The sequence below is a fragment of the Salarias fasciatus genome, chromosome 16 (assembly GCF_902148845.1).
Source record: "Salarias fasciatus chromosome 16, fSalaFa1.1, whole genome shotgun sequence".
NCBI lineage: Eukaryota > Metazoa > Chordata > Actinopteri > Blenniiformes > Blenniidae > Salarias > Salarias fasciatus.
Window position 1 is genome coordinate 8,378,945 of NC_043760.1, and position 25,172 is coordinate 8,404,116.

General features: G+C 45.6%; 2 protein-coding genes across 3 annotated transcripts; one reads left to right on the forward strand and one right to left on the reverse strand.

Moving 5' to 3' along the window:
• The first annotated feature begins 607 nt into the window (after nucleotides 1-607).
• Nucleotides 608-15,921, forward strand: lypd6 (LY6/PLAUR domain containing 6). Of its 2 annotated transcripts, none has more exons than XM_030111909.1 (5): nucleotides 608-887; nucleotides 13,991-14,141; nucleotides 14,594-14,692; nucleotides 14,809-14,939; nucleotides 15,043-15,921. In XM_030111909.1, exons 2-5 carry the CDS (start codon nucleotides 14,024-14,026, stop codon nucleotides 15,226-15,228), a joined length of 534 nt encoding a protein of 177 aa, XP_029967769.1. In that variant the 5' UTR covers nucleotides 608-887; nucleotides 13,991-14,023; the 3' UTR covers nucleotides 15,229-15,921. The 2 variants fall into 2 exon arrangements, with proteins under 2 accessions (XP_029967769.1, XP_029967770.1); XM_030111910.1 differs by having other exon boundaries at nucleotides 662-887; nucleotides 13,995-14,141.
• A 1,325-nt stretch (nucleotides 15,922-17,246) lies between these two features.
• Nucleotides 17,247-23,278, reverse strand: mmadhcb (metabolism of cobalamin associated Db). The gene is made up of 8 exons (XM_030112806.1): nucleotides 23,094-23,278; nucleotides 22,371-22,420; nucleotides 21,559-21,712; nucleotides 21,248-21,465; nucleotides 19,783-19,900; nucleotides 19,430-19,560; nucleotides 18,604-18,690; nucleotides 17,247-17,574 (listed from the first exon to the last, which is right to left on the reverse strand). The coding sequence occupies exons 2-8, from the start codon at nucleotides 22,377-22,379 to the stop codon at nucleotides 17,380-17,382; spliced, it is 912 nt and encodes a 303-aa protein (XP_029968666.1). The 5' UTR covers nucleotides 22,380-22,420; nucleotides 23,094-23,278; the 3' UTR covers nucleotides 17,247-17,379.
• Between the last annotated feature and the right edge of the window lie 1,894 nt (nucleotides 23,279-25,172).

A 25,172-nucleotide genomic window follows, 5' to 3' on the forward strand; every position in this document is an offset into this window, starting at 1 on the left:
ATCTATGATAATAATAATAATAATAATAATAATAATAATAATAATAATAATAATAATAATGAACTGTTAAACAATCCCAGAATAAAGAATTATCAAAGATTATGCACCACTAAGAAGTTTGAAATTTACCACATAGAAAATCCTACAATTCTCACACAATTTCAAGAATGAAAAAAAAAAAAAGGCTCAGAGAAATTCTACAACTCTCAGAAATTTTATATTCGGACAAATTCTAGCGCTTTTGATGAATTCCATAATTCATTCTCTAGAATCCTGACATATTTTAGAATCTGACAAATTCTCAATCCCTCAGCAAATCCTCTAACTCAGACACGGTCTGGTCTGTCAAATACTCCACAGCTTCAGGAGCCCCAGAGCCTAAACAGACCTTCCTGGACCAGGCTCCTTCTAGAACCTTCAGTTAAAACCTTTCTGTCTTTTTCTCTTTGAAGGACATTTCCCGCTGTGGTGACTTTCCTCTTTACCTGAAAGTGTTACATTTTTGGAAAAAGTCGCACATTATTGGGAGGAATCCCGGATGAAGTGATCAATACTGACCGGGTTTGGCGGACGTCCCGCGGCGTCTGGGTCCTCGGTTCCCCGGGCGGAGCCAGCCGCCGCCCACCGGCCCGTCCCGGCCAATGGGAGGCGGCCTGCCGCTCCGGAGGCTCCGTGTCCCGGGCTGTCAGCGGAGAGCCTGCCTCCCTCAGCCCCGACACACTGCGCCTAGTCCGAGCCGAGCCGAGCCGACCGGACCCGCCGATGGGACCGGAGTGACCCCCGAGGCGGGGAGGGACGCAGCGGGAGCAGCGCTTCCAGGCCGGGGGAGCTTTCTTCAGCCCGCCGGGGATCCTGAGACACTTTGACAGCCGGAACCTCCGTTCAAAGTAAGTGGTTTGATGCGGGGCCGCTGCTGCCGGACCCGGGGAGGGACCAGGGGGCCGCCCCTGGACCAGGGGACCCTTAATGATCCGTACGCTACTCTGACCCAATTTGACCCCCTGCTCCAAAAACCTGCCCTTCATCTTCTTTAACCTCCTCGATTTAAAAGCTTGTTTTTACTCATGAAGGCCTTCAAGACAAAATTACACCATGACCAGCAGCATTTCCATTATTTCTACTGAAGCATCTGAGATTAAACTGGCCTCAGTGGCATTCATGTGGACCTGGTCTGGATTCATGTGGACCTGGTCTGGATTCAGGACCTCAGGTATGTGGTTCAGGGTGCTCAGTGGGACCTCACAGCCAGGAGCAGGTGGTGTCCATCCATCATCCACCATCCATCCATTCATTCATCCATCCTGGATCCATCCTGGATCCATCCATCCATTCATCCCTTCATCCCTTCATCCAGAGCTGCAGAGATGCTCCTGTTTGGTGCCACCAGAATCATATCATGGCATCTCTCCCCATGTCAGGCAGGCTTTGTTCCCAGTGCTCCGTGCTCTTTCGTGGTTAAGTCGTGGAGGTGCTCTCTGATAAAAGAAGATGTTGAAAGGTTTTCCGTTTGCCGTCTTCAGGGAGAATGAATGTGATTATGTTAACAAGCTCTGTAGCCATTCATCAGTTATTCCTCCCATGTGTTTGGACTCATCATTTCAGTTCTTTTGTTCCTTTAAGCTGAAATCGTCTGATTCCATTTTCATCACTTGGACCGCTTGATCCACTTGTTTTTTTCTCATATGATGAGAAAGTGAATATTTTTGGGCTGTAAATTGTGGTGGGGAATAGCCAAGGTGTGTTTCATTGTTTTTAGACGTTTTAATGACCAAAAAACATAAATCGATCCTGAAAATTATTACTAGCTACAGCTGCGAAGCTGGAAAAAAACTGAAATGATTGATGTAAATTAGTATAAATATGTTAGTGTTATTTAAATGTTTCTGCTGGGTGTGGTTATTTACATTATTCTCTGACAGGACAGAAATTAAATAAATAAATGATTGTAATGACTGAAGCACCAGTGGAAAACATCTGGCTTCTAACATTCTGCTTTTTATCAAAATCAGACAAACAGTCTGAAACAGGAAGCTTTTATCTAGTGTGTGTGTGTGTGTGTGTGTGTGTGTGAGTGTGTTTCGTCACTAATTTTGCAGTGATTTCATTGGAGGGTCTCGCTCTGTTTTTCTACCCCTCTGTCTCAGTCTGCTCTCTTTTTCCTCCCTCTTTTCCGTCTTTCTGGATCACCATAACATTATTTCTGCTTTCAAAAGTCCGATCCGGCTGATTGAACTGTTTGCCGACCATGTAATCTGCAGCTCGCGCAGGCTTCGCTTCATATTCCGAATCATTTTTAAGATTAAACGGCTAAAAGTCAGTCGAGAAATGAACTGACAGATTCTTGTTTCCGACACAATAATTCATGAGCAAGGCAGGGTTTCTGGCGGGTTCAATAATGGCTTTAAGGGGAACAATTCTGCCCCCAACTGATGAAATATCCAGTGTGTGAAACATTATTGTCGGTGAACCGTCACCATGCAGCTGAGCTGATTCTTCTTCACGCTTCGGGATGTGCAGACCTTCACTGACACCACCAGAGGAAACTCCCACACCAGCAGTGAAACAATGACTCCACCCTGTCTCACCTCCAGGACGACTCAGACAAACAAAATGATCGGTTTACTTCCAGAAGGATTAAGACCAACACGGTGCCATCTATTAAAATGATCTGCTCAATCGTCCAATATGAGGATGGTTTGTTAAATCTCAGACGCAGGGACCTCTTGGGGAGACCGCTGACCAAACTCTTTAGGACACTCATTCTTTACTCTTAGGATTCAAAGATGTTTTTCATCCTGAAACCTGAAATTTGTCAAATAAGCCGAAGTCACAAACAGTTTGGATGAAGGTCTTTCATCGTCTGTCACAGTCCGCCTCCTGCTAAAGTGACCTGACTGCCTCTTTTCTCATCACATTGTCAGGCCTCAAGCAGTTGTTGTGAACTCCGGCAATCACAAGGCATTTAGCCGCACAATAGATGATGATGATGATGATTGTGTGTGTTACTTCTGAACCTTCTGCCCGGCCTGAAGGCTTTAATGTGCTGTGAAGTGCGTCTGCGGGCTGGCTGCTGCTCATTGTCACACGATGTGTCGGCCATTGTGTGTCCCTTCAATCAGCATCACAATGGCTGCTGGAAATTAGCGCACACTAAGGGAGGACCGAAAAGGGTTTGTGTAGGTTCTGCAGCACCTCTGCTCCTGCTGGACACTGTTCCCAACAGCTTGTATCCACCTGCTGTCACAGTGATCAGAGTTTTCAGAAGCACGTGGAGCTGAGACGAAACTCAGGTTGAGGTGGACAGAAGCAGACTTCTAGTTTAATCTTGGTTTTACACTCTAAAAACTAAAGAGGATAGACCTGGAAGACTAGAGCTGTTCCATGGTCCTGCTGGGATCCAGTTCTACAGACAGATGAGATGTTTGATACCAAATGAAGCCTAAATCGAAACCTCCAGCTCAGCAGGTGTTAAACATGGTGGAGGTATCATCAAGCAGTGGAGCTGCTTTGCTGCCACTGATACCGGACACAGTATCAGTGCACAGCAACCAGTTTGAGGTGTTGATTTGGCCTGTAATTCCCCAGATCTCAGTCCAGTCAGTCGTCTGTGGGATTATCTGAACAAACTCTCCATAAAGGCCCACCTCGTGGCCGTCAGGACTCCCGTGATGTGCTGCTAAGATCTTGATGGCAGTTACCACGGCGCCCCTCGGAGGTCTGGTGGTGTCCATGCATGTAACGCTCAAGGAGGAACTACGCCAGGTTATTCGGACGGCTGTAATGTTAAGGCTGTCTGAAGAGCTTCAGAAGACATTTACCTGACCTGACCGTACTATCCTCTGCACATCCAGCATCCTGGAGTGAATTCATGGATACGTGTCTGGAATCACATATTGTTGTTTTGGACTGACTCTGTGTTCCCCAGTATTTTTTTTATTGCCCCCTCTCCCCACTGCGGAATAACCTCCTGTCCGGTCTAAATTGCGTCTCTGTGTGTGTGATTGCATTAGTGTAGCTGTGATGGATAAGGCCTGTGTGGAACTGGGTCGTGCTGGGTGATGGATGACGTCTGGAACTGCCAGAGCGACAGGGGTGAAAAATGGGATGTGGCCTGTGAAGGCGACTCCGTTCACCCTCATTAGCGCAGACACTTTCCATTAAGGAGGCGGGTGATGGGGTGAGGCCACATCTGTGAGCGAGGGCCGGTTGATGGGGGTCCTCTCAGCTGTGTGATGAAATGGCGAAGAGAAGCATGCGGGCTCTAGATCACTCTCCTGCTCGGAGGGGGGGTGGGGGTGCGGGCATTAACCAGACTGAATTACACAACAACATCAAACCTGCCTGGTAATGTTCCGGCCCCCTTTGAACCTCGAGTGCACAATTTCTTCCGCTGCCGTAACCATGTAAGATGTCTGAGACCCCGACTGGTGATAATAATCCCACGTGTTCGTGTGTGAGAGGGTTTGCTGCACCAAGCCCGTGAGTGAAAGAGGACTCATCCTGTAAACAGCATCAGGGAACCAGTGTCTGGTGTTTACAAGGCAAGACTTCCCTGTAGAGCAGCGGAGGTCTTTCATGTCAGCATGTAGACAAAAATGATCCGGTCAAATGTGGCAGCATCGTTTTCTTCAGCTGTGTAATCCGCACAAACTCTCGTCACAATCTAACCTTTCAGCTAGGGCTGGGCAGTATATCAAAATATATAATATATATCAACATTTTCCAAAAATACAATATTGTTGATATGTGAGAAATATTGTTTCTTTATTGTTTTAAAGTATTAGTTTTAAGAGTCACTCAGTCACTCAGTTTCCCTCTTCCTCACCTGCCTGCAATCTCGGCCCCACCCCTCCCTCATCGCTCACGTCTCAACCATGTATTCTACTTATTTACACTAAAAAATTTGGATTTGTTAAGACACAGCTGGCTTTAACCTGACAATTCTTTTTTTAATACATAGCTACCGCTAGAGAAGTCACATGTTTGGTTTGAATTGCAGGTGGTAAATAGAGGTGCCTGTGTTGCAATTTCTTTATTGCCTTTGACCCAGAATTGTATTGTATGTAATTGCAGCGTGACATGTATGTAATTTGGTAACTTTGATTAAAAAAAAACAACAAACATACATACACACACACACATATATATATATATATATATATATATATATATATACATGGACAAAATTGCTTGTACCCTTCGTTTAATGAAAGAAACATTCACAGTGATCAGAGAAACAACTTGAATCTGACAAAAGTAGTAATAAATAAAAACTCCATGAAATTTAACCAATGAAAGTCATGCATTGCTTTTCAACCAGGCTTCAACAGAATTTTTGAAAAAAATAAACTCACGAATCAGGCCTGGACAAAAATGATGGTACCCTTAACTTAATATTTAGTTGCACATCCTTTTGAGGCAATCACTGCAATCAAACGATTCCTGTAACTGTCAGTGAGACTCCTGCACCTTTCAGCAGGTATTTCGGCCACTCCTCATGACCACACTGCTCTAGTTGCCTCCGGTTGGAAGGCTGCCTGTTTCAGACGGCATGTTTCAGCTCCTTCCAAAGATGTTGGATAGGCTTTAGGTCAGGGCTCGTAGAAGGCCACCTGAGAATAGTCAAATGTTTTCCTCTTAGCCATTCTTGGGTGTTTTTAGCTGTGTGTTTTGGGTCATTGTCCTGTTGCAAGACCCATGATCTGCGACTGTGACCAAGCTTTCTGACACTGGCGGCACATTTCTCTCTGGAATCCCTCGATAGTCTTGAGATTTTATTGTACCCTGCACAGATTCAAGACCCCCTGTGCCAGATGCTGCAAAGCAGCTCAGAACATATCAGAGCCTCCATGTTTCACAGTAGGGACAGTGTTCTTTTCTTCATATGCTTCATTTTTCCTTCCTTGAACATAGAGCTGAGGTGCCTTGGCAAAAACTTCCTTTTTTGTCACATCTGTCCATAGGACATTCTCTCAGAAGCTTTGTGGCTTGTCAACATGTAGTTCGACAAATTCCAGTCTGGCTTTTTTTATGATTTGTTTTTAACAATGGTGTCCTCCTTGGTCGTCTCCCACGAAGTCCACTTTGGTTTGAACAGCGACGGATGGTGCGATCTGACACTGACGTTCCTTGAGCTTGAAGTTCACCTTTAATCTCTTTAGAAGATTTAAGGGCTCTTTTGTTACCATTCGTATTATCCGTCTCTTTTTTCAATTCTCAATTTTCCTCCTGCAGCCACGTCCAGGAAGGTTGGCTACAGTCCCATGAATCTTGAATTTCTGAATATTATGTTCATCTGTAGTCACAGGAACATCAAACTGCTTGGAGATGATCTTACAGCCTTTACCTTTAAAATGCCTGTCTATAATTTTCTTTCTAATCTCCTGAGACAACTCTTTCCTTTGCTTGCCCTGGTCCATGCTGAGTGTGGTTCACTTCATGTCACCAAAAAGCACAGTGACCTGTCACCCTATATATGAGCCCACTGACTGATTACAAGATTGCAGACACCTGTGATGCTGATTAATGGACACACCTGGGACTGACATGTCACTTTGGTCACAACATTTTCAGTCTTTTCTAGGGGTACCATCATTTTTGTCCAGGCCTGTTTCTTGAGTTTATTTTTTTAAATAATTCTGTTGAAGCATGGTGGAAAAGCAATGTCTGTCTTTCATTAGTTGAAATTTATTTAAAAAAAAAAAATGATTACCTTCATCAGATTCAAGTTATTTTTCTGACCACTGTCAGTTTTTCTTCCATCAAACAAAGGGTACCAACAATTTTGTCCACGTGTATTTACTATATATGTATTTATGAGTTTTTTTTCTATTTTGAGAAAAAATTTGAATGAAAGAAATGAATTTTGGGCCTTATCGCCCAGCCCTACCTTCATCTGTGTAGTTTGTCCAAGCAGAAGAGGAACAGGTTGTTTTGGGGCATTTTTCTTAGTATTTGTGCTTTTATTCTTCTGCCCTTTTATCACCAGTGGCCTGTAGTATGAAATAGGATTAACATGCTGTTCATGGAGGAGCAGAAACTGGCCTACTCTGTTATGTATATACATGTATATGTATATACATGCACGTTTTGTGTTGGGATATCAATTCCCTGCTGTAACAGCATGAATAGTTGTGTGTTTGACAAATTTACGTTTTTTCAATTCAGCCACGTGTGACCATCATTATTATTAGCCTCATTATTGTAAATTTAAAGGAATACTTCGAGGACCTCCTCAATCCCGTCGCCACGTCTTCCATGGAGGAAGCAGAGGCTGAGGTCTCAGAGGTGGACTCGTCCATCACCCAAGCCGAAGTCACCGAGGTGGTCGGTAAGCTCCTCGGTGGCAAGGCACCGGGGGTGGACGAGATTCGCCCTGAATATCTTAAGTCTCTGGATGTGCAGGGACTGTCTTGGTTGACACGTCTCTGCAACATCGCGTGGCAGTCGGGGACGGTGCCTCTGGATTGGCAGACCGGGGTGGTGGTCCCCCTGTTTAAAAAGGGGGACCGGAGGATGTGCTCCAACTATAGGGGGATTACACTCCTCAGCCTCCCTGGGAAAGTCTATTCCATGGTACTGGAGAGGAGGATTCGACCGATAGCCGAACCTCGGATTCAGGAGGAACAATGCGGTTTTCGTCCTGGTCTTGGAACACTGGACCAGCTCTAGACCCTCCATAGGGTGCTCGAGGGTTCGTGGGAGTTTGCCCAACCAGTCTCCACATGTGTTTTGTGGACTTGGAGAAGGCGTTCGACTGCGTCCCTCGTGGTGTCTTGTGGGGGGTGCTTCAGGAATACGGAGTCCGGGGCCCCTTGTTAAGGGTCGTCCGGTCTTTGTATGACCGGAGTAGGAGTCTGGTCCGCCTTGCCGGCAGTAAGTCGGACCTGTTCCCGGTGCATGTTGGGCTCCGGCAGGGCTGCCCTTTGTCACCAGTTCTGTTCATCATTTATGGACAGAATTTCTAGGTGCAGCCAGGGGCCGGAGGGGGTCCGGTTCGGGAACCATAGGATTTCATCTCTGCTTTTTGCAGATGATGTTGCCCTGTTGGCTTCATCGAACCCAGACCTACAGCATGCACTGGGGCGGTTCGCAGCCGAGTGTGAAGTGACAGGGATGAGGATCAGCACCTCCAAATCCGAGGCCATGGTCCTCGACCGGAAGAAGGTGGCTTTGGAAGAAGGAGTTTAAGTATCTTGGGGTCTTGTTCACAAGTGAGGGACAGATGGAGCGTGAGATTGACAGGCGGATCGGTGCAGTGGCTGCAGTGATGCAGTCGTTGTATCGGTCTGTTGTGGTGAAGAAGGAGCTGAGCCGAAAGGCGAAGCTCTCGATTTACCGGTCAATCTACGTTCCCACCCTCACCTATGGTCATGAGCTTTGGGTCATGACCGAAAGGACAAGATCCTGGATACAAGCAGCTGAAATGAGCTTCCTCCGTAGGGTGGCTGGGCGCTCCCTTAGAGATAGGGTGAGGAGCTCAGTCACCAGGGAGGAGCTCGGAGTAGAGCCGCTACATCGAGAGGGGCCAGCTAAGGTGGCTCGGGCATCTGGTTAGGATGCCTCCTGGACGCTTCCCTAGGGAGGTGTTCCGGGCATGTCTCACTGGGAGGAGACCCCGGGGAAGACCCAGGACACGCTGGAGAGACTATGTCTCTCGGCTGGCCTGGGAACGCCTTGGGATCCTCCCAGAGGAGCTGGAGGAAGTGTCTGGGGACAGGGAAGTTTGGGCATCCCTGCTGAGACTGCTGCCCCCGCGGCCCGGCCCCGGATAAGCGGTAGAAAATGGATGGATGGATGGATGGATATTGTAAATTTAATCGTAGTGGAGCAAAACAGACTTGGGAACAAGAGAACAACTACAGAAACATCCTTTACAACGCTCAGTGACAAGTGTTTTATCTATTCTGTCTCCTCTCATGATTTGCACACCAACCAGGATCTCCTAAGATGGACAGGTCATTTTCCAGGAGATCTGATTGATCTCTAATCCAGAACATAACCTGCTCCAGCGGAGGCTAACTGTTCATCTTAAGTTACCGTGGTGATTTATCCGGAAGGAAGCTAACCAGCGTCGTAAGACAGAAAAGTCGGGGTTAACCCTGAACCTACCTTGATAAGAGAAAATCCAGCTTCATAGTCCAGGCTCCAGGTGTGAAAAAATGTCCAAAATGATCTGTTTTCATGTGCCTCTTGTTGGAAACATGATCATTTTCTGGAATGTAGTGAATTTAAATCCTCCATTGTTGTTGTTGTTGTTGATGTTGACCCATTGGTCTTTAAGATGATAATGAAGTATTTTCTATTCTATGGTAATTGTGAATGCATACTTATATAAAAGTGCATACCGGTATGCACAGTTGTCTGAGCTCATTTGCCTGTTTAATAGAATTTACTGAGTTTGCTCTTATTAAGATAATTCCATCATCAAGCTGATTGATGGACAACTCTGAAAATCTATGTGCGACCGAAGTGAAGGGATTAGTCTTTACAATATTTGCTATTTCATTCTCTTTACACCATCATTTCTGGCTTTCAAAGTGGTGATATTAAAGTAATTTTACAGTGATAATACATATATCCCTGAACACAACTCTTACTTTATTTGTATTCAGACGCTAAAACTGCGTGTATGAGCGAGGGCCCAATGAAGTATAAAAATCACAGAATAAAGTTTTATATAGTCTGGTCAGGTCTGTACATACCCAGGCCTCTCAAACGTGTATTTGAAATCACTGATCGGCGGCGCTTGGTGAACAAATGAGTCCTATCTTCTTTCTGAATTGACGTCCACGCCTCAACAAGTTCAAGCTGGTTTGACTGCAAACAGAAGGGCCGCTGCAGCTGACCGGGCGGGTGGTCCTCATGCAGTGGCCGGTCAGCAAATAGGTCTTAGATAGGGGTTGACTGAACCCGGTGGGAGGTGGAGATGTTTCCCGCTGTGTTTTATCTAAGGGTTAAATATAAACCGTACACATGCCCCGTGCTCCTCATGCAGTCTGATTCCCTCCTGTCCGCCTTCTGCTTCCATCCTCTGGGATTAAATGCTTCATTTACGCAATCTGTTGGTCTATCCAGCAACACTCTCTCTGTGTCAGTCTTTTCTTTTCACTGCAAGCCGTTTTTTTAATGTAAGTCGTTGACTCTGCGAGTTATTTACACTGTGAACTGTTTACAGTGCAAGTTGTTTTTGCTTTTTTTCTTCCCGTAAAGTCTTCCATTACGCCTGCTGTTTCTGATTCTGTCTGAAGATAGACAGCAGCTCCTGATGTTACGGCTGCAGATGTACGGAGGACCTTTAGTCTGTAGCTTCACCTGCAGGGGGCATCGCAATCACTACTGTGACCATGAGTGTCAACTTCATCTCTGCAGCCTCGATTCACTGGACTGTGACAAATTACAAGTTCACAGATGAGTTTCTGACACATCTGGAAGCAGCTGCAGGGAGTTGTTTCCTCTCATCTGGCTTTGTGAACATGGACTTTGAACATGAACAAATGAGGTCTACAGCCTGACTCAAACCTGTCTCAATCTGGTTTTCACAAAGTACGAGGTGTGAGGAATGAAGGACGAGCTCGCAGGACGTCAGTCTCGTCTTCATCCAGGTTGGTGTTTTTACCCAGAAGCCTCTGCAGCCCTTTTTTGAGCTTCCATTTGGTTTAATGTCTGATGGCCCTGCATCCACTTACCGAAAGGGTGCAGATAAACCATCAATCTGTCCTCATGCAAACGGGACAGTCTGAACTGATGTGTGTAAACAAAGCAACTGAGAAAGCGGCTTTTCACCTGCATGTTCATGAAGAACCTGGGCAGTCAGAGAGCGGTAGCAGTTACTTCTAGTTTTGTGGAGCTGCTGCTCGGCTGCCTTTGGCTTTCTTACTGTTTTAGCGACAAGATGCAGAAGATGCCTGAAGAGACGTACATGATGGGGCTTAACCGCAGGTCAGGGGTCAGAGGTCAGGGGTTTCCTCCACATGGCTCGCAGCTCGCTGTCAGGCCGTTTGGAAATATTCCCTGGAGTTGCAGCTGCAGGTGGACTTTCTGAAAGGAAGGACACGAGGGGTGCAACGGTCCAGGTAGGCCACTGTTTGGCCTGAACCTCGGTTTGTGGTCTACCGTCTTACAGAGGGGTGTTTACACTGGAGCTGCACGCTCGTGTTGCTCAGGCTTCATTTAATGTATGGGAACATGTTTCAGGTAACATCTGCAGACAGTGAAATTTCTATTAACTGTTTTCACTCCTTCATCGGTGTATTCAACCCCAAAAATGAAATGATCCCACATAGAACATTTGAATGAAGCTGGAAATGTCTAAACTAGCTGTAGTGGAATCAAAACAAAGACAAATTCAGTAACTGCAGCTTATTTCTCGCCTGAAATACTTTCAGAAATACTTTTCGCTGAACGGTTTCAGTAATAAAAGAGAGAGTTCGTGACCGAGTCAGCATGTTGTTCTCGGTTAATTGAAGCATTTGTAGACATCTACGAGTGGCTGAAAGTGACACACCCACATACTATTGACACGGTGTGTTTCTGTGTGGAAAAAAAAATTCTCCTGTGGACACATGAGGTGAGCCTCACTCTCTCTGGTTCCAGTTGTGGGCAGAACTAGAACAGTGATTTGACTTTAACTTGCAGTTAGGGCTCTTGTGCAAGGTTGACTCAACCTGTAGACACACACACACACACACACACACACACACACACACACACACACACACACACACAGGCTAAATTAATCTGAAAACCATAAAACCGCTGTCCATCAGGCCATATTGAACCATGCACGGTTAACCTGATGCTTCAAGTATTTTATAGAGAACTGTTGCATCCGTAGAGGACACGTCCTGCACCTATTCCTGCTCCAGGTTATCAGATCATGGATCACGTTGATTGCCATTTACACTGGTGTGAGACTGTAGAGGCAAGTACATTGCTTAGAACCACCTTTCCAAAAACTGTATCAAAGTTCTTACAAAGGACTCAAATCAACAAAACAGACTACTACATACACTGTACAATACTGAAATAACAAGTCTACCATTATCTACACATCACTCAGAATGAGTTATCTTAAAAGTTACAGTCATTCATGCTGTGATGTTATTTTTGAGGCAGATTATCAACTCCCAATCTGAACGCCGGCTCCCTGAACTGCTGCTGACGCCTTGTTTGCAACGATTTCCTATTTGCTTGATGGAGCATGTTTTTTTCCAATCCCAGTGTGACTGTGCCAGCATGACAGATGAGTGTTGCTGTCCGTATCAGTGTACGTGGGAGTGTGTTTGCTCAGAGAAGGGCTCTGTGTGTCAGGCCCGCTCTTTGAGAGCCGCTCATTGGGCTGACGGATTGGGAACGAGGGCGTCCACATTTCAGCGGGGTCTTCAATGCATCTGGCTGTGCCTGTTAAAAAGTACACAAAGGACCGGAGTCAAGTGCATGTGACAAATGTCCGAGCGGCTCCATTAGTTCAGTGCGTGTCGGAGCGGGGACAAGCTGTGCCGTGTATCCGCCTGTTGAATGAGCCCCAGTGGGTCCGGCGAGGCCAGGCTCGCTCTACCTGCCTGCAGCGTGATGGATGGAACCGGCCTCAATCTGCCCGGAGCCGTCATCCTTCAGTTCTCCGGAGAAAACAAAGCTGGAGCCTCCTCCGACCATGGGAACGCCTTCGTGCTTTGATTAATCTTCAGATGATAATTTCAGCAAACAGCACACACGGAGCGGGAGCATCACTTCACACTGGCTGACGTCAGTGTCCGACTCCGGGAGGATAAAGAGGAACTGTGTGTTTTACAGTTCACGTGAGGAAAAAGTAGACTTTGAAATGTTTTTCTACATGAATCAGACTTAAAATGGGATTTGATTTGCATCTACGTCAGTGGTTCTCAGTGTGGGGCAGGCCTCCCCTGAAAGTCGACGCTTCACCCTCGGGGGCCGCAGAAACAGGAAGTGATGCCCAACGGAGACAGCGTGATAAAAAGACACAAACTGAGGATTAAACCTTTGTTCGGGACTACAAGTCACACATTTTCTCTATCTGCCTGATCACGTGACTTACATTAAAAAAAGTGACTTATTGATTAAAATATACAGAAAATACCATATGTGACCACTAGGTGTCATAGTGTGACCACAGAAAGCAGCTACAGAACCTCAGTAAACTCCATTTACTGCTGGATTTACCTGGCAGAGAGAGAAAAAATGTCCATAGCAGAATTTAAACTAAAAACTCAGAGTTTAGAGTGAGAAACTCATGAGAGGGAAAATAAAATGTTACTGTACGCCTCCTCGTATCCAGGCTGGTAAGATGTAGGCCCTGCAGCAGCATTTGCAAGTTCAATGTAGCTTCAAATCCTGTTGATGAGCACCACTCATAATGTGGGTTTAGTCCAACAACAAAGCTTTTCTACGTTGTTTTGTTTTTATTTAAATGAGTTTAAAAAGTATTGTTCTGTTTATATATTTTGATATTCTACTGATGTAAACACTCTTTAAATATTGTTCAGCTATCAGTTTGGTCTGTCACTATGAGGACATAATTGCATTTGCACAGGAATATGCTCGATATTTAGATATATTTTCTATACAGTGTTTATGTTCTTTATTTGAAGATACTATTACTTTTTTTTTTTACATTTTTCTACGTTTTATGTTAATTAAATTCCACTAAAATGAACCATTTGAACATAAGAGCACAGTTTTAAAGTTATTTTGTATGATAATTTTTGAAAAGTTCAAGTTTCTGACCTGTTTTTTTTTTTTTTTTTGTTATTTTTAGATTATTTCTAAATGTATTTATTGCTTGTCAGAGGGGCCCTTTGGGAATGGTTGCCCGGAGCCACAGAACACTCTGGAATCTCCACTGCTGCAAACAAGTTTCCATCAACCCAGAAACATTTTTCCTGGAGACGATGGTTTAAAGCTGTATTCCTTTAGGTCTGATGATGTTGAACTGATACTGCCGCCTCTAAGCCGAGTTTCTGTGTGTCAGACAGCTGCATGTGTGGCGCGCTGACCTCCAGTGATGGAGCCCCGGCCCGCCGTGGCCTGGGTCCTGCTGCTGACCGTCATCCTGGACCTGCTGAAGGCCACACACAGCAGGGACTTCTCTGAACAGGACATCGTATACCTCCACCCGTCCAGTGAGTCTTCCCAACACACCCGACTGATCACACGACCGCAGCAGCTTCTATTCCATGACTTCCACCATCTAACTTTACAGGTCCCATTTTATGCAAAATTTACTTTCTGATGGTTTTCTGTGAAAAATTCTACATTTTTAAAATGGCGCATTTACTTATGATGTGTAAGCAAACAGAACATTGTCTGAACTTCTGGAGGACTATCACAGGAGCTTCATTAGGAGGAAAAATGATAGATCAGGTTCTTTCTGCCTGGAAGAGGCTGGATTTTCCTGATTTCCCCTCTGCATGAAATGAAATGAAAAACTGATTTTTTATTTTCAAAACTGGGTTTTGAAGTTTTCGGACTTTTTAAATGTGCTCAAACGTAACTAAAACTAAAGTGACTCTAACCTCCGTGGAGGTTTTCATCTTTGGTTTCCATCTGTGATTTGTTGCTGTTGTTTTGACAGCCACTCCCTTCCCTGGTGGGTTCAAGTGTTTCACCTGTGAAGACGCACCGGACAACTTCCAGTGTAACCGCTGGGCGCCGGACGTGTACTGCCCCCGAGGTCAGGTCTCCCACCCTGGATTCTGTTCAAGCATTGCTTTGTTTTGCTCATCTGTTCGTCCCCTGATCCGGGTTTCATCTGTTAATGTTCTGGATACGTGTGTCGTGGTGTTTCAGAAGCTAAGTACTGCTACACGCGCCACATGATGGACGCGGACGGAGGCAGCGTGTCCGTGACCAAACGCTGCGCGGCTGTGGAGGACTGTCTGTCGTCTGGATGCTCGGCGACGCAACACGACGGAAGCCAGGTGAGGCAACGCTCCGCTTCAGCTGGAGTCACTTCCTGCAGGACTCTGGAGGATTCAGGCTCGTCTCATTCAGACTCAACATCCGGCTGTGTGCTGGGCGCAGGTCTTCCTCCAGATGTGCTCCGCCTGCTGCGAGGGAAACATCTGCAACTTGTCGGTTCCCTGGAATCAGACGGACGCCGTCTTCACGGCCACGTCGTCCCTCAGCAGCGGCGCAGGACGTCCCCGGAGCCGCGGGGTGGCGGCGGCGCTCGTCAGCGCTTCGCTCATCATGTGCAGGACGGTGTGAGGCCCGCCGGGGACCGCCGGGTCCTTCAGTCCAGAACCTCCATGAGCTGAACGGAAGCTTTCTTCCATGTTTCGTCTCCATAATCCAGGAGCGTCTAAACATCATCATGAAGTTGATTTATCTCATTGATTCCATTTAAAGAGTTAAACTCAAAGATTCTTCACACGATATTGTGGAAAAGTTGAATATTGATGATCTGTGAAGGTTTACTGAGAATTTAAATGCTCTCAGTTTGACTGACCTCTGAGGAGCGTAGGGACTGAGCATTTCATTAGAACTGAATTCATCCTCTGCAGTCATGATGAATCATGAGTTTCACTCTGAATGGAATCACGGAGATGACTGATGATTTTGTTTTTGCATGTTATTAATCTGCTGTCTTTGTGTATTTGCTGTTGGTTGACGTTTGAGGCCGTAACTGAGTGCATGTTCAGAGTATTTATTTTTCTATCCGAGTACAGTGACCTGTGAGTCTTAGCTGTAGATTATCAGGTTTAACCTTCATTCTTATTCCTAAAATCAACTTTCTGACTCCTTTCTAATTTATTTGCAGTGAACATTCGAAGGGCTGGAAAGTGTTTCATGTTATTTGATGTCGACATTTTGTATCAAAATCTTCTTCTTACATTTGTTACGTGTTTTTATCAACAATAAAGAAAATGTTCGCTTTTAAAACTGAACTAATAAAACGGATTCCGTGATGTTGTTGGTCGATGTTCTTGCTGAGCCTTCACTTCCTCCCCCTCCTCTTCCTCCTCCTCCTCCTCCTCGGGCTCTACTGTTCTCAGGCTTCCTCTCAAGTATAATTTCAAATCCCTGTCCTGGGGGGGGATTAGCCCCCCCTCCCCGTTCAGGACCTGTCAGTGTTCACTGAACCCTGCTCTGCTCTCTGAACCCTCATGTGCTCGAACCATGTGATCTCACACACACTGAGCTTCATGTAGTCCACCTGAAGGTACACACACACACACACACACACACACACACACACACACACACACACACACACACACACAGTCTCTAATCTGAACCGGGGGATTGTTAGGTGGGCACCCTGGAGAAGGTCTTTGTTCTCCGCATGGCAGTGGATCCTGTGTGCTGACTTTAATTACAGCACGCACACACACACACACACACACACACACACACACCGCACAGGAATCTGACACTGTGTTACAATTAAGCCTTTGCAGCTGGAGAACTGGACGGATGAGAAGGTGGGGGAGAATGGGGTGGATGCGGATGTGGGGGCTGCCCCTGTGGCTCCGGGGGAAAGTCAGGGTGAGGGGGGGGGGGGGGGGGGGGGATTATCAGAGGCTCAGGCCAGGTGAGATTATGTGGACACAAACAATCCAAATGTTCCCCAACAAAGTCCACAGTTAATGAAAACCTTCACAAAAAAACCTGCTGTTGACTTTTTAAGCAGGAAGCCCCCTTCACTGATGGCACCCTGGGCCATTGCCCACAGAGCTGGACGACCATCAATTAATTGCATGATAAATGAAAATGAACTCGACCACGCTCTTGTCGGTGAAGTGGGATCTTTGTTTTTGTGAGGGGGCGGCATAATGACTTGGTCCACACTGTTGATGTGTTTAAAGGATAAATGATATGAAAGATGTTGCATTATACTCTAATATTGTTTAATTTATTTAAAAGTTCCTGTCATTCCAGGAGTAAAAGATGAGAAATAAAAGTTAATTGCATTTGAAAGGGTATCTTTGCATTATCATGATATATTATCATTAAATTGTAAATTTGGTCTCAAAAAAAAAATCCTGACAATAATAATCGCCCCTGACACCGTACGAGGTCAAGGCAGGACGAAATTCCAGTTCCATTATTTCTCGTACATACGGCAGAAACTGACAAAAAGATTCACTTTGGCTTCAACTTTAAATCCACACCAGCTACGTATTCTGAAAATAATTGATTTATTTGAGTCAGACTGAAACATCCATCCACATTGTGTTTACCTAAACTTCTCACTGCAGCTTCCTGGTTTCACTTTAATCTGAATGATGAAATTAAACCCAGGAATCAGCGTGAAGTGCTCTGCCTGAGTGAACGGGCTCTGCTTGAGAGAGAATGTAAAGAGTCTAAAAGTGTCCGGGCCGTCGGGGTTCCAGTCCAGCAGCGGCCTCCGGCCGATCAGCTGCCCTGCAGCTTCTTCATGATGCGAGTGTCGGCGGGAGCGTTGGTGAAGATGGACCCCACGAAGACGTGCGTCCCCCACAGGGAGTGCCGGATCACTTTGCAGCAGCCCAGGTCCTCGATCTGGAAGCCCAGCTGGCGATACCTGTCGTCTGTCTCGAACAGCGTGTTGTTGGTGTAAACGCCGAAGAACTGCGGGGGGAAACACTCGTAAAGTCCTGACCATGCCACAAACCAGACAGCATCGATCCAGCTGAGTTTACTTTTATTGTGATTAATCTAGCTTGTTCAAATACCGTTTTCATCATAACCCCATGCACGACACAATGAAGCTTTTCTACTTCTACAGCTGGTTTAGGTTCTGTGAAAAGATATTTAAACCACTTCACAATAAAACGGTGGAAATCTGTTGTTGAATGTTCTCAAGCTGTGGCTCTGCTGGTCCTGCTCACCCACAGTATTAGGAAACTAGATTTGTTTTTAAAAAACAGACCTCAAATAGTGCGTTTTAATGCATTCTACATACCAAATTAGACATGAAAAATGCTCCGTAAAAGTGTCTACAAACAACTATGCTGTAATTGGCACTTCGTAAATAAAGCTGAATTGAACTGAAAAATGGAATTAGACTTCACTTTTTTTACACAGCTATACTTCTTTTTTTCACCTCACACAGTTCCCTGGACTGGAGACTTGATTCTGTACATTTTTAAACGTTTTTTTCCACTTACGCAATTTAAATTTCCCGCTCAATCAAAAATCAAAATAAAATGAGCGAATCAGAGGCCATTTTAGATGGGTGAGTACCACATCTCTCGATCAATCATAAGGAAAAAAAAATGTGGATTTTTCTGGTAATTTTGGTGAAACAGACGGTTTCAACCAAAATTAGACCAGGTAGATAGTGTAAGAGATCTAAATATTGGTATTCTGAACGGCTTTAGACAAGCTGTCAGCAAATTTTTAGGCCTTTTTTGTGAAAATCAAACGACGGGCGGACGGCTCGCTGCCTAATACTGCGTGTCCGCCCACTGTGTGGTCTGCTCACATGATCTGATCTGTGGGGCTGCAGCAGCTCTCTGCTGAAGCTGACGGATTTCACCTGCTTGGTGAGTCAGTTTGCGAGGTTTCCTCAGGCGTTGGGAATGTGTTCTGTTTGCTGCAGATCTGTGGACCTGTGTGCTGTGAGATGTGGTGTTTAGAGCGATGCCGCAGTCTCACCGCCTGGCCTGACGAAGGGTCGATGAAATCGGCCCAGAAACCTTCTCTCTGCAGAGCCAGGCAGATCTCTTTGGCACCCTCGATAAACTGGAGCACAGAAACAAAGAGCAGAGGCAAACGCTCACGTTAATACAACATAACATGAAAAACATCAGAGACAAAGAAGAACTAAGTTTAAACACACAAAATGACAAGTGGAACTGATGGAGGATAAAACTCCAACAGCAGGGGGCAGCAAAGCACAACACATCTCAGAATAAGACATTTTTTCTGAATATTAAAATTTTTCTGTGATTTTTCTGCTATAACAAGGTTACTATTGATTTAAATGCACTTGTTTTAATAAGTGAAGCTTTAATCAGGTCAACTGATCCATGAAAAACAGGTCTGTGAGAAACTGGAGTTACTGGACTATTTCTTTTGGGTGGGTGGATTTAGCAGTAGCAGCTCCACCTTCATCTGATCACCCCCCCATCAGGGAGCTGACTGGCTCCATCCTCCATCCTGCTTCCCAGCATGCTCTCCTGTCAGGGTTCACTCATTAAGTCGCTCGATCGTGCTAATCCACAGCTGATGCTCCGGCATCTGTACGGTGGGATGACTGGACAGACTCCAGAGGAGGAGGAGGGGGTGGAGGGGGGAGTGGTTCCAGCTCACAACATATGAAAACTCCGACAGAAAATACTCTTTGTGCCAAGATTAGAAAAGTTTTGGGTGATACCACTGTTGTCATATTTGATGGTCACTTGACCAGCTCGCCTTGTGCAGTGATCAGTGATCGATGCCCCCGATCAGCAGTACAGTGTAGATCAGAGTGGAAGCTCACCTTGTGCAGCATCTGCTCCCGTTCCTGCTCCACCTCGACGCTCCACCCCGTCATGTCGTTGGAGGTCTTCTGGGTCACCGTGACCACCATCATGCTGGAGGGCGGAGCCTCTGGGAACATGAACTTGAAGTCTGCTGGGACACACACACACACACACACACACACACACACACACACACACACACACACACACACACACACACACACACACACACACACACACACACACACACACACACACACACACACACACACACACACACACACACACACACACACACACACACACACACACGGGCTGTAATGGAGCTGAACTCAGCTGAGCGTGGAGGCAGAGGGCGGAGGATCCGGACCTTTCTGCAGCAGCTTGGGACACGCCTGGACGGAACACTCCACGGTGCAGCTGTCGGCGAACTGCAGGTTGTGTTGGGACGAAGACGTCTGCTCTGAGACGGCGGCCTCGTCTTCAATCTGAGAGAGAGAGAGAAAGAGAGAACAGCAGGTCCACAGCAGCTCGCACAGACCGCCTGGGGCCACTAGGTGTCACTGTCTGACTGGAGTGGATTGGACATGTCTCCTAAACTAAAATCTACACAGCAGCCAGAAACACAAAGAAAAATGAAATGAGATCAGCTAAATGTTGTGTCTGGATGTGTGAAAAAACGTTTCTCAGCTGAATAAACTCGACAGACTCTGCAGAAAGAAACTCCTGTGATCGTGGAAAAACCCACGCTGGTGTAACCACACAGTGCATGTGTCTCATGCCCGAGTGTTGAGGTTCAGCTTTGTTTCACAATAAAGAAAATAATTCTCAGATGAGTGTTTCCTGAACCTGCAGAACAGCCGATCACAGTGAGGGTCGCGACCTTCCTGCCGGTGGACTCAGTTCAGTGTGCTTCCTCCCAGAAGATCTACACTGTGGTGAAAACTATATGTTTTCTTTAATCTTCTTCAGAGCTCAACCTGAGGACACCAGCAGATCCACAGGTCGCACTAACAACAGAACAGAAGAAGAGTTGGTGGATTTTTGAACAGTGTTGCAGTGTGGCCATGTCCCTGGGACACATCAAGAATTGAACAGATTGTCTCTCCATTTATTCAATCCAAAAAAGGCGCAAATGGCTTTTTTTTTTTTAAGTCAGTTCTCAGTGAACACTGTTTCACTTAAGTCGCACCATTTATCTGGATCCTGTGAGATTTCTGTACCTTCACATACATAGCCAAAAATCTTTCTGCGGCTCCCTCTACTGGAGATATTGTAAATTTTTGGCGTTTCTTTCTTTGTGGGTTATTTTATCTATTTCTATTTTTCTACTTATATTCTTTTTACACTGCCCATTCAGGATTATTGCATTGCAATATTGTAGTACATACTGGCCATTTAAGAGGGTTATTATAGTAGATATTGCACATTTCAGAGTGTACTGTATTAGAAATTGCACATTTATGTTTTTTAACTTCCACTAAAGAATCTTGATCCTCTGTTTTTCTTGTCTGTATTCTATTTTGGGTGAAATATTTGGTCTATATTCTATTTTTTCTTTAATTCTGGGCAATATACGTCGACATGTCTACATTTTGATTCCACTGTGCGTCTTGTACGTACAGCAGAACTGACAATAACGCTCAATTTGACTTCAACTTGATTAAAGAAATCTTCTGCTCAGAGTATGGGAAGAAGAAGATGATGATGATGATGATGATAATTTAAGTTGTCTCTCTGGCTGGATTGGGCCATCAGACGGGCTGGTTTTGGCCCCAGGACCATATGTTTGACCCTCTCCGCTGACTGCTGATCTCAGGTCCTCAGACACTCACTGAGAGCTCTCCCATGAACTGGGCCAGGATGAACTGGTGCCTGTCGCTGCTGGTCGGAGCCGACAGCAGGTCCGGGACCGGCCCGGGGGTCTGGCTCTTCCTCTGCTGGTCCAGGCCCTCCAGGTGGATGTGGAAGCCCACGTGACCCGGGAGCTGGAAGCGCTGGTCCTGGGGCCCAAACGGCCCCATGCTGTCATTGGGCCACACCGTGCGCAGCCCTGAGGAAAACCAACTGTGAATTATTTCATTTTGACCACAGGACGGTTCTACTGCTCCTCTGAGGGGTGTGTGAGGGGTCAAGCAGGTCGTACCCAGGTCGGAGGGAGCGACGGCCACGTCGGGCTCATCAGAACCCGATGACCCGGCGGCGGAGAAGCTTCTGGACCCGGTGGACCCAGTCACACGGTGCACCAACACATGTAGTCCTGGAAGGTAAGTGACCAGCCGGGTCCTGCTGCACAGCACCTGCACACGCACGTACACACAATGACCTGTTTGGAAAATGTTCCTAAAAGTTCAGAGTCATGACACCTAGGCCAAGGATTCGGGTCGATTGGGAGAGGGAGGGACGTATAAAATTTTGCCACTTTTTTTTTTATTTGGTTTCACACTGCACTTTACAGAGCGGACAGAACCGCCTGGAAAACGTCACACAATTACAACAGCAGCTTTTTCAGGGTGCTCAAAACTGAAGAAATGCATGTCCAAGCAGAAACCCAGCTCACTGATTGGTTCAGTCTGAAAGCGGAAATCCCTCCTACTCAGCCGGCCAGTGGCTCATGTCTCGCCACGACTCATATATAAAATCTTTCAAACATGTATCAATGAGCACTGGCACTTTCTCACCACTCCATGTCAGCCCAATTGTTGAGTTTTCCTCTGTAAAAGTGCCCAGAAGTGACGGTGTTGTACCTGGAGCTACATTATTAGAGTATATTATTGTTGTCTGCTTCTTTGGATTCTTGTCATCCGCTTTTTTTTGTTCACGACCCAAAATGCACGGCACTCTACGGCACATCCCCTCTGCTGATAATCCACTTTGGTTTTACTGTGGTGTCCTTTGCTGGTGGCCTGGATGGATGGAGTGTGTCCATCAGCAGGATCGGCTCCTCTTTGTACTCACGCTGGTCATGGTGGCTTGCCTCGGCGACGTCAAGGTGTCCAAAGGTGTCTCTGCAGGTGGACAACGCGGTGTGGTTACAACACTTTCCCAAAAGCAATCAGACGTGACAACAGGTTGTTCAACAAGACTTTAGAGTACAGGGGACGGGGGAGTCATTTCTCCATACAGTGGATGGAAGGATGGGGGACAGGGGAAAGGTTAACACCCTGCTTCTGATTGTCTCTGGTTTTGATGGACATAAGCACAGAGTAAGTGAGTTACTTTATCTTCAGAACATGATTAGATGACCGGACAGATTCAGATGGACGTTTAAGACCAGGGAAGAGTAACTTCTAGGCATTTAACCAGAGGGTAAAGTCTGAACTATGTCCTCACATGTTTTTATACTCTTTATTGTTATTGAGAGGAAATGAAGGTGAAAGACAGGGGATGAGGAAGGAGGACAGAGGAGAGATGCTAGTTTGAATTCCTGGAGCCTCAAGAAAAGGGACAAATAAATAGAAAATATCTGAGGAGACAGTCCCAGATCAGCCTGTAGAGGCAGGTCCACCTGGACAGGCGACAGGTTCAGCAGAGAGACACACACCAGGACAACCCCGGAGACAGAGGAAAGGAGAGAGAGAGCGAGAGAGACAAAGACACAGGATACAGAAAAGGAGACAGACAGACACGGAAAGACACTAAGTATTTTCCATGTAAAGAGTTGTTTTTCAGAAGACTCACCTCGCGTCCCTGCGTTAACGCAGGAAATGTCCTCCAGTCCTCCGGTCCAGCTCGCTGTGTGTGTTTGTGTGTGTCCTGCTCTCTGGAGCTCCTCTGCGGCGTAGAAAACACAGAATTTGACCCCAAAATTCCCCAAATATTAACTTCTATCTCCAGACGATCACCTTGGAGCCGCGCATGCGCTGTAAAACCGGAAGTTATTTGGATAGACGCGAGCTGAGTGCGGATATCGACCGACAGCGACCCCTGCTGGAGAGGAGAGGCAGTACATCAAAACTCCACTTTCGCCCCACCGCGTCAAAACATCAGAGCACGCGGTCCTCACAGCGCCACATCATGACTAAATACCGTTCTATAACAAAACACTCTACACATAAAATGTGTGTGATTTATCAAACTTATACCCAAAACTTCCAGTGAGTTCTCATCCCTTTATCAATCATTTAACCAGGACCCAAAAAAAGAGTCTTAGAAACTTTCAGGCCAAGACTTTAGAAATAAAATAACAAATCTTATGGGATAAAATTCTATTTTATTTAACTACAACTAGCTAAAACTGTAGTTTATGTTCAAATTGTCAGTAATGAGAGCCATTTCGGCATTAACACAGTTTGAACTGTTTCAACAGTTTCAAAATGATGTTTTGTAAGTTTGGTGACTTTCAGTTAAAAATTACGTTTATCACATAAAATTTGAAATAAGAGATAAAAGCACAATTGAAACTAATGTTTACATATTGTATGATGCAGAGAGGCTGAAGAGTGGCTCAGGAGAAACTGCAGAAAGCTTTTGGACATTGGTATTCAGTGAGTTGAAGCTAATCTTCACAGATATGCACTGAGGAATGTATCAAATCCAGAGACTTTCTGAAGCTATACATGGTGGAATATGTGGGATGTCGGTCAGTATCACAGACAGCTTTTCAACAGGTTTTATCATGTGTATGTGGGACATCTTCAGAGATATCCTCAGATAACTACTGTATATACTATCTCTTTTGTGGTGTTTCAATGGATTCATTGTGTCTACAAACACACACACACACACACACACACACACACACACACACACACACACACACACACACACACAATTGAAGTATCTGTGTCCATTTAATTTGATCAGATGATCACAAACAAGGTAAAATGATCTTAAGACAGAAAAAAAGGAGATGACCTTAAATTGTCACAGACGGTGTGGAGGAAACCTCAAGTCTTAACTGTAATTCAGTAGTTCAACCATTCTTATTTGGAGACTCCCAGATTTCCCCAGAGACAGGTGGAAAATTCCACTTCTCCAGAGACGTGCCTCTGGCTCCACCGTGAGAGTCCCTCAGACTGCTGTCAAAATAAAGATAAAACAGACACATTGTCAGCGTCACAGAGACCACAGTTACTTTATCTCTGGTACATGATGTCCACAGTCTGGGCCTGCTGTGGAAACTATGGAGAGTGAAGACCTCTGAGAGTCCATCGGGTTACTGGTTTCATCTTTAGCTCAGTATGCAGTGATCTGTGCATCAGTGCATGCAGGTTGGATGTGATGCACCTTCTGTCATCCAGAGCTGAACCATTGTTTCTCTCTTTGTGTGCTAAAAATACCACAAATGCATTCTGACTGTACTGAGTCTGTGTTTTCCTCCTGGAAGGAAGAAGCTTTTGGCTGCTGTCTTCATTCGGGTGGATCTTGTTTTGAGGAGAAGAAAATAGACACTCGTACTTCTCTAAGCTTCCTATCTTGGGTTTGGTTGGCGAGTTAGAAGTTTGTTACCTGTTCTTTCTACACCCAACACGTCTGAAGCTTGCTGATTAGTTTGGATTTCATGAACTGGATGGATGGACTCTTTCTGACGGTGTGACAGCTTTCCTCTTCCTCTCCTTACACTTCAAAACAAACTGTGTGAAATGGAGAGGAAGGTAAATAAATATAAGAACTAAAGAACCTGCTGAAGCAACCAGAAACATTCCCATTTTCATCTGCATAAAGTGTATCTCTGTTCACTCATCTTTCTTTTGCTCATTGTCCTTAATTTCTGCCTCACAACCAAATGAATCAATTCATTCTCTCAGTCAATATCAG

Bases quoted from the DNA above. Each gene is read 5' to 3' on its own strand.
- lypd6 (XM_030111909.1), top strand. From the start codon at position 14,024: ATGGAGCCCCGGCCCGCCGTGGCCTGGGTCCTGCTGCTGACCGTCATC. The intron at 14,693-14,808 runs GTCAGGTCTCCC...GTGGTGTTTCAG, and splicing joins GGACGTGTACTGCCCCCGAG to AAGCTAAGTACTGCTACACG. The intron at 14,940-15,042 runs GTGAGGCAACGC...TGCTGGGCGCAG, and splicing joins CGCAACACGACGGAAGCCAG to GTCTTCCTCCAGATGTGCTC.
- mmadhcb (XM_030112806.1), bottom strand. The intron at 18,691-19,429 runs GTGAGCTTCCAC...TCTGTGCTCCAG, and splicing joins GGGAGCAGATGCTGCACAAG to TTTATCGAGGGTGCCAAAGA. The intron at 17,575-18,603 runs GTGAGACTGCGG...TTCCCCCCGCAG, and splicing joins ACCCTTCGTCAGGCCAGGCG to TTCTTCGGCGTTTACACCAA.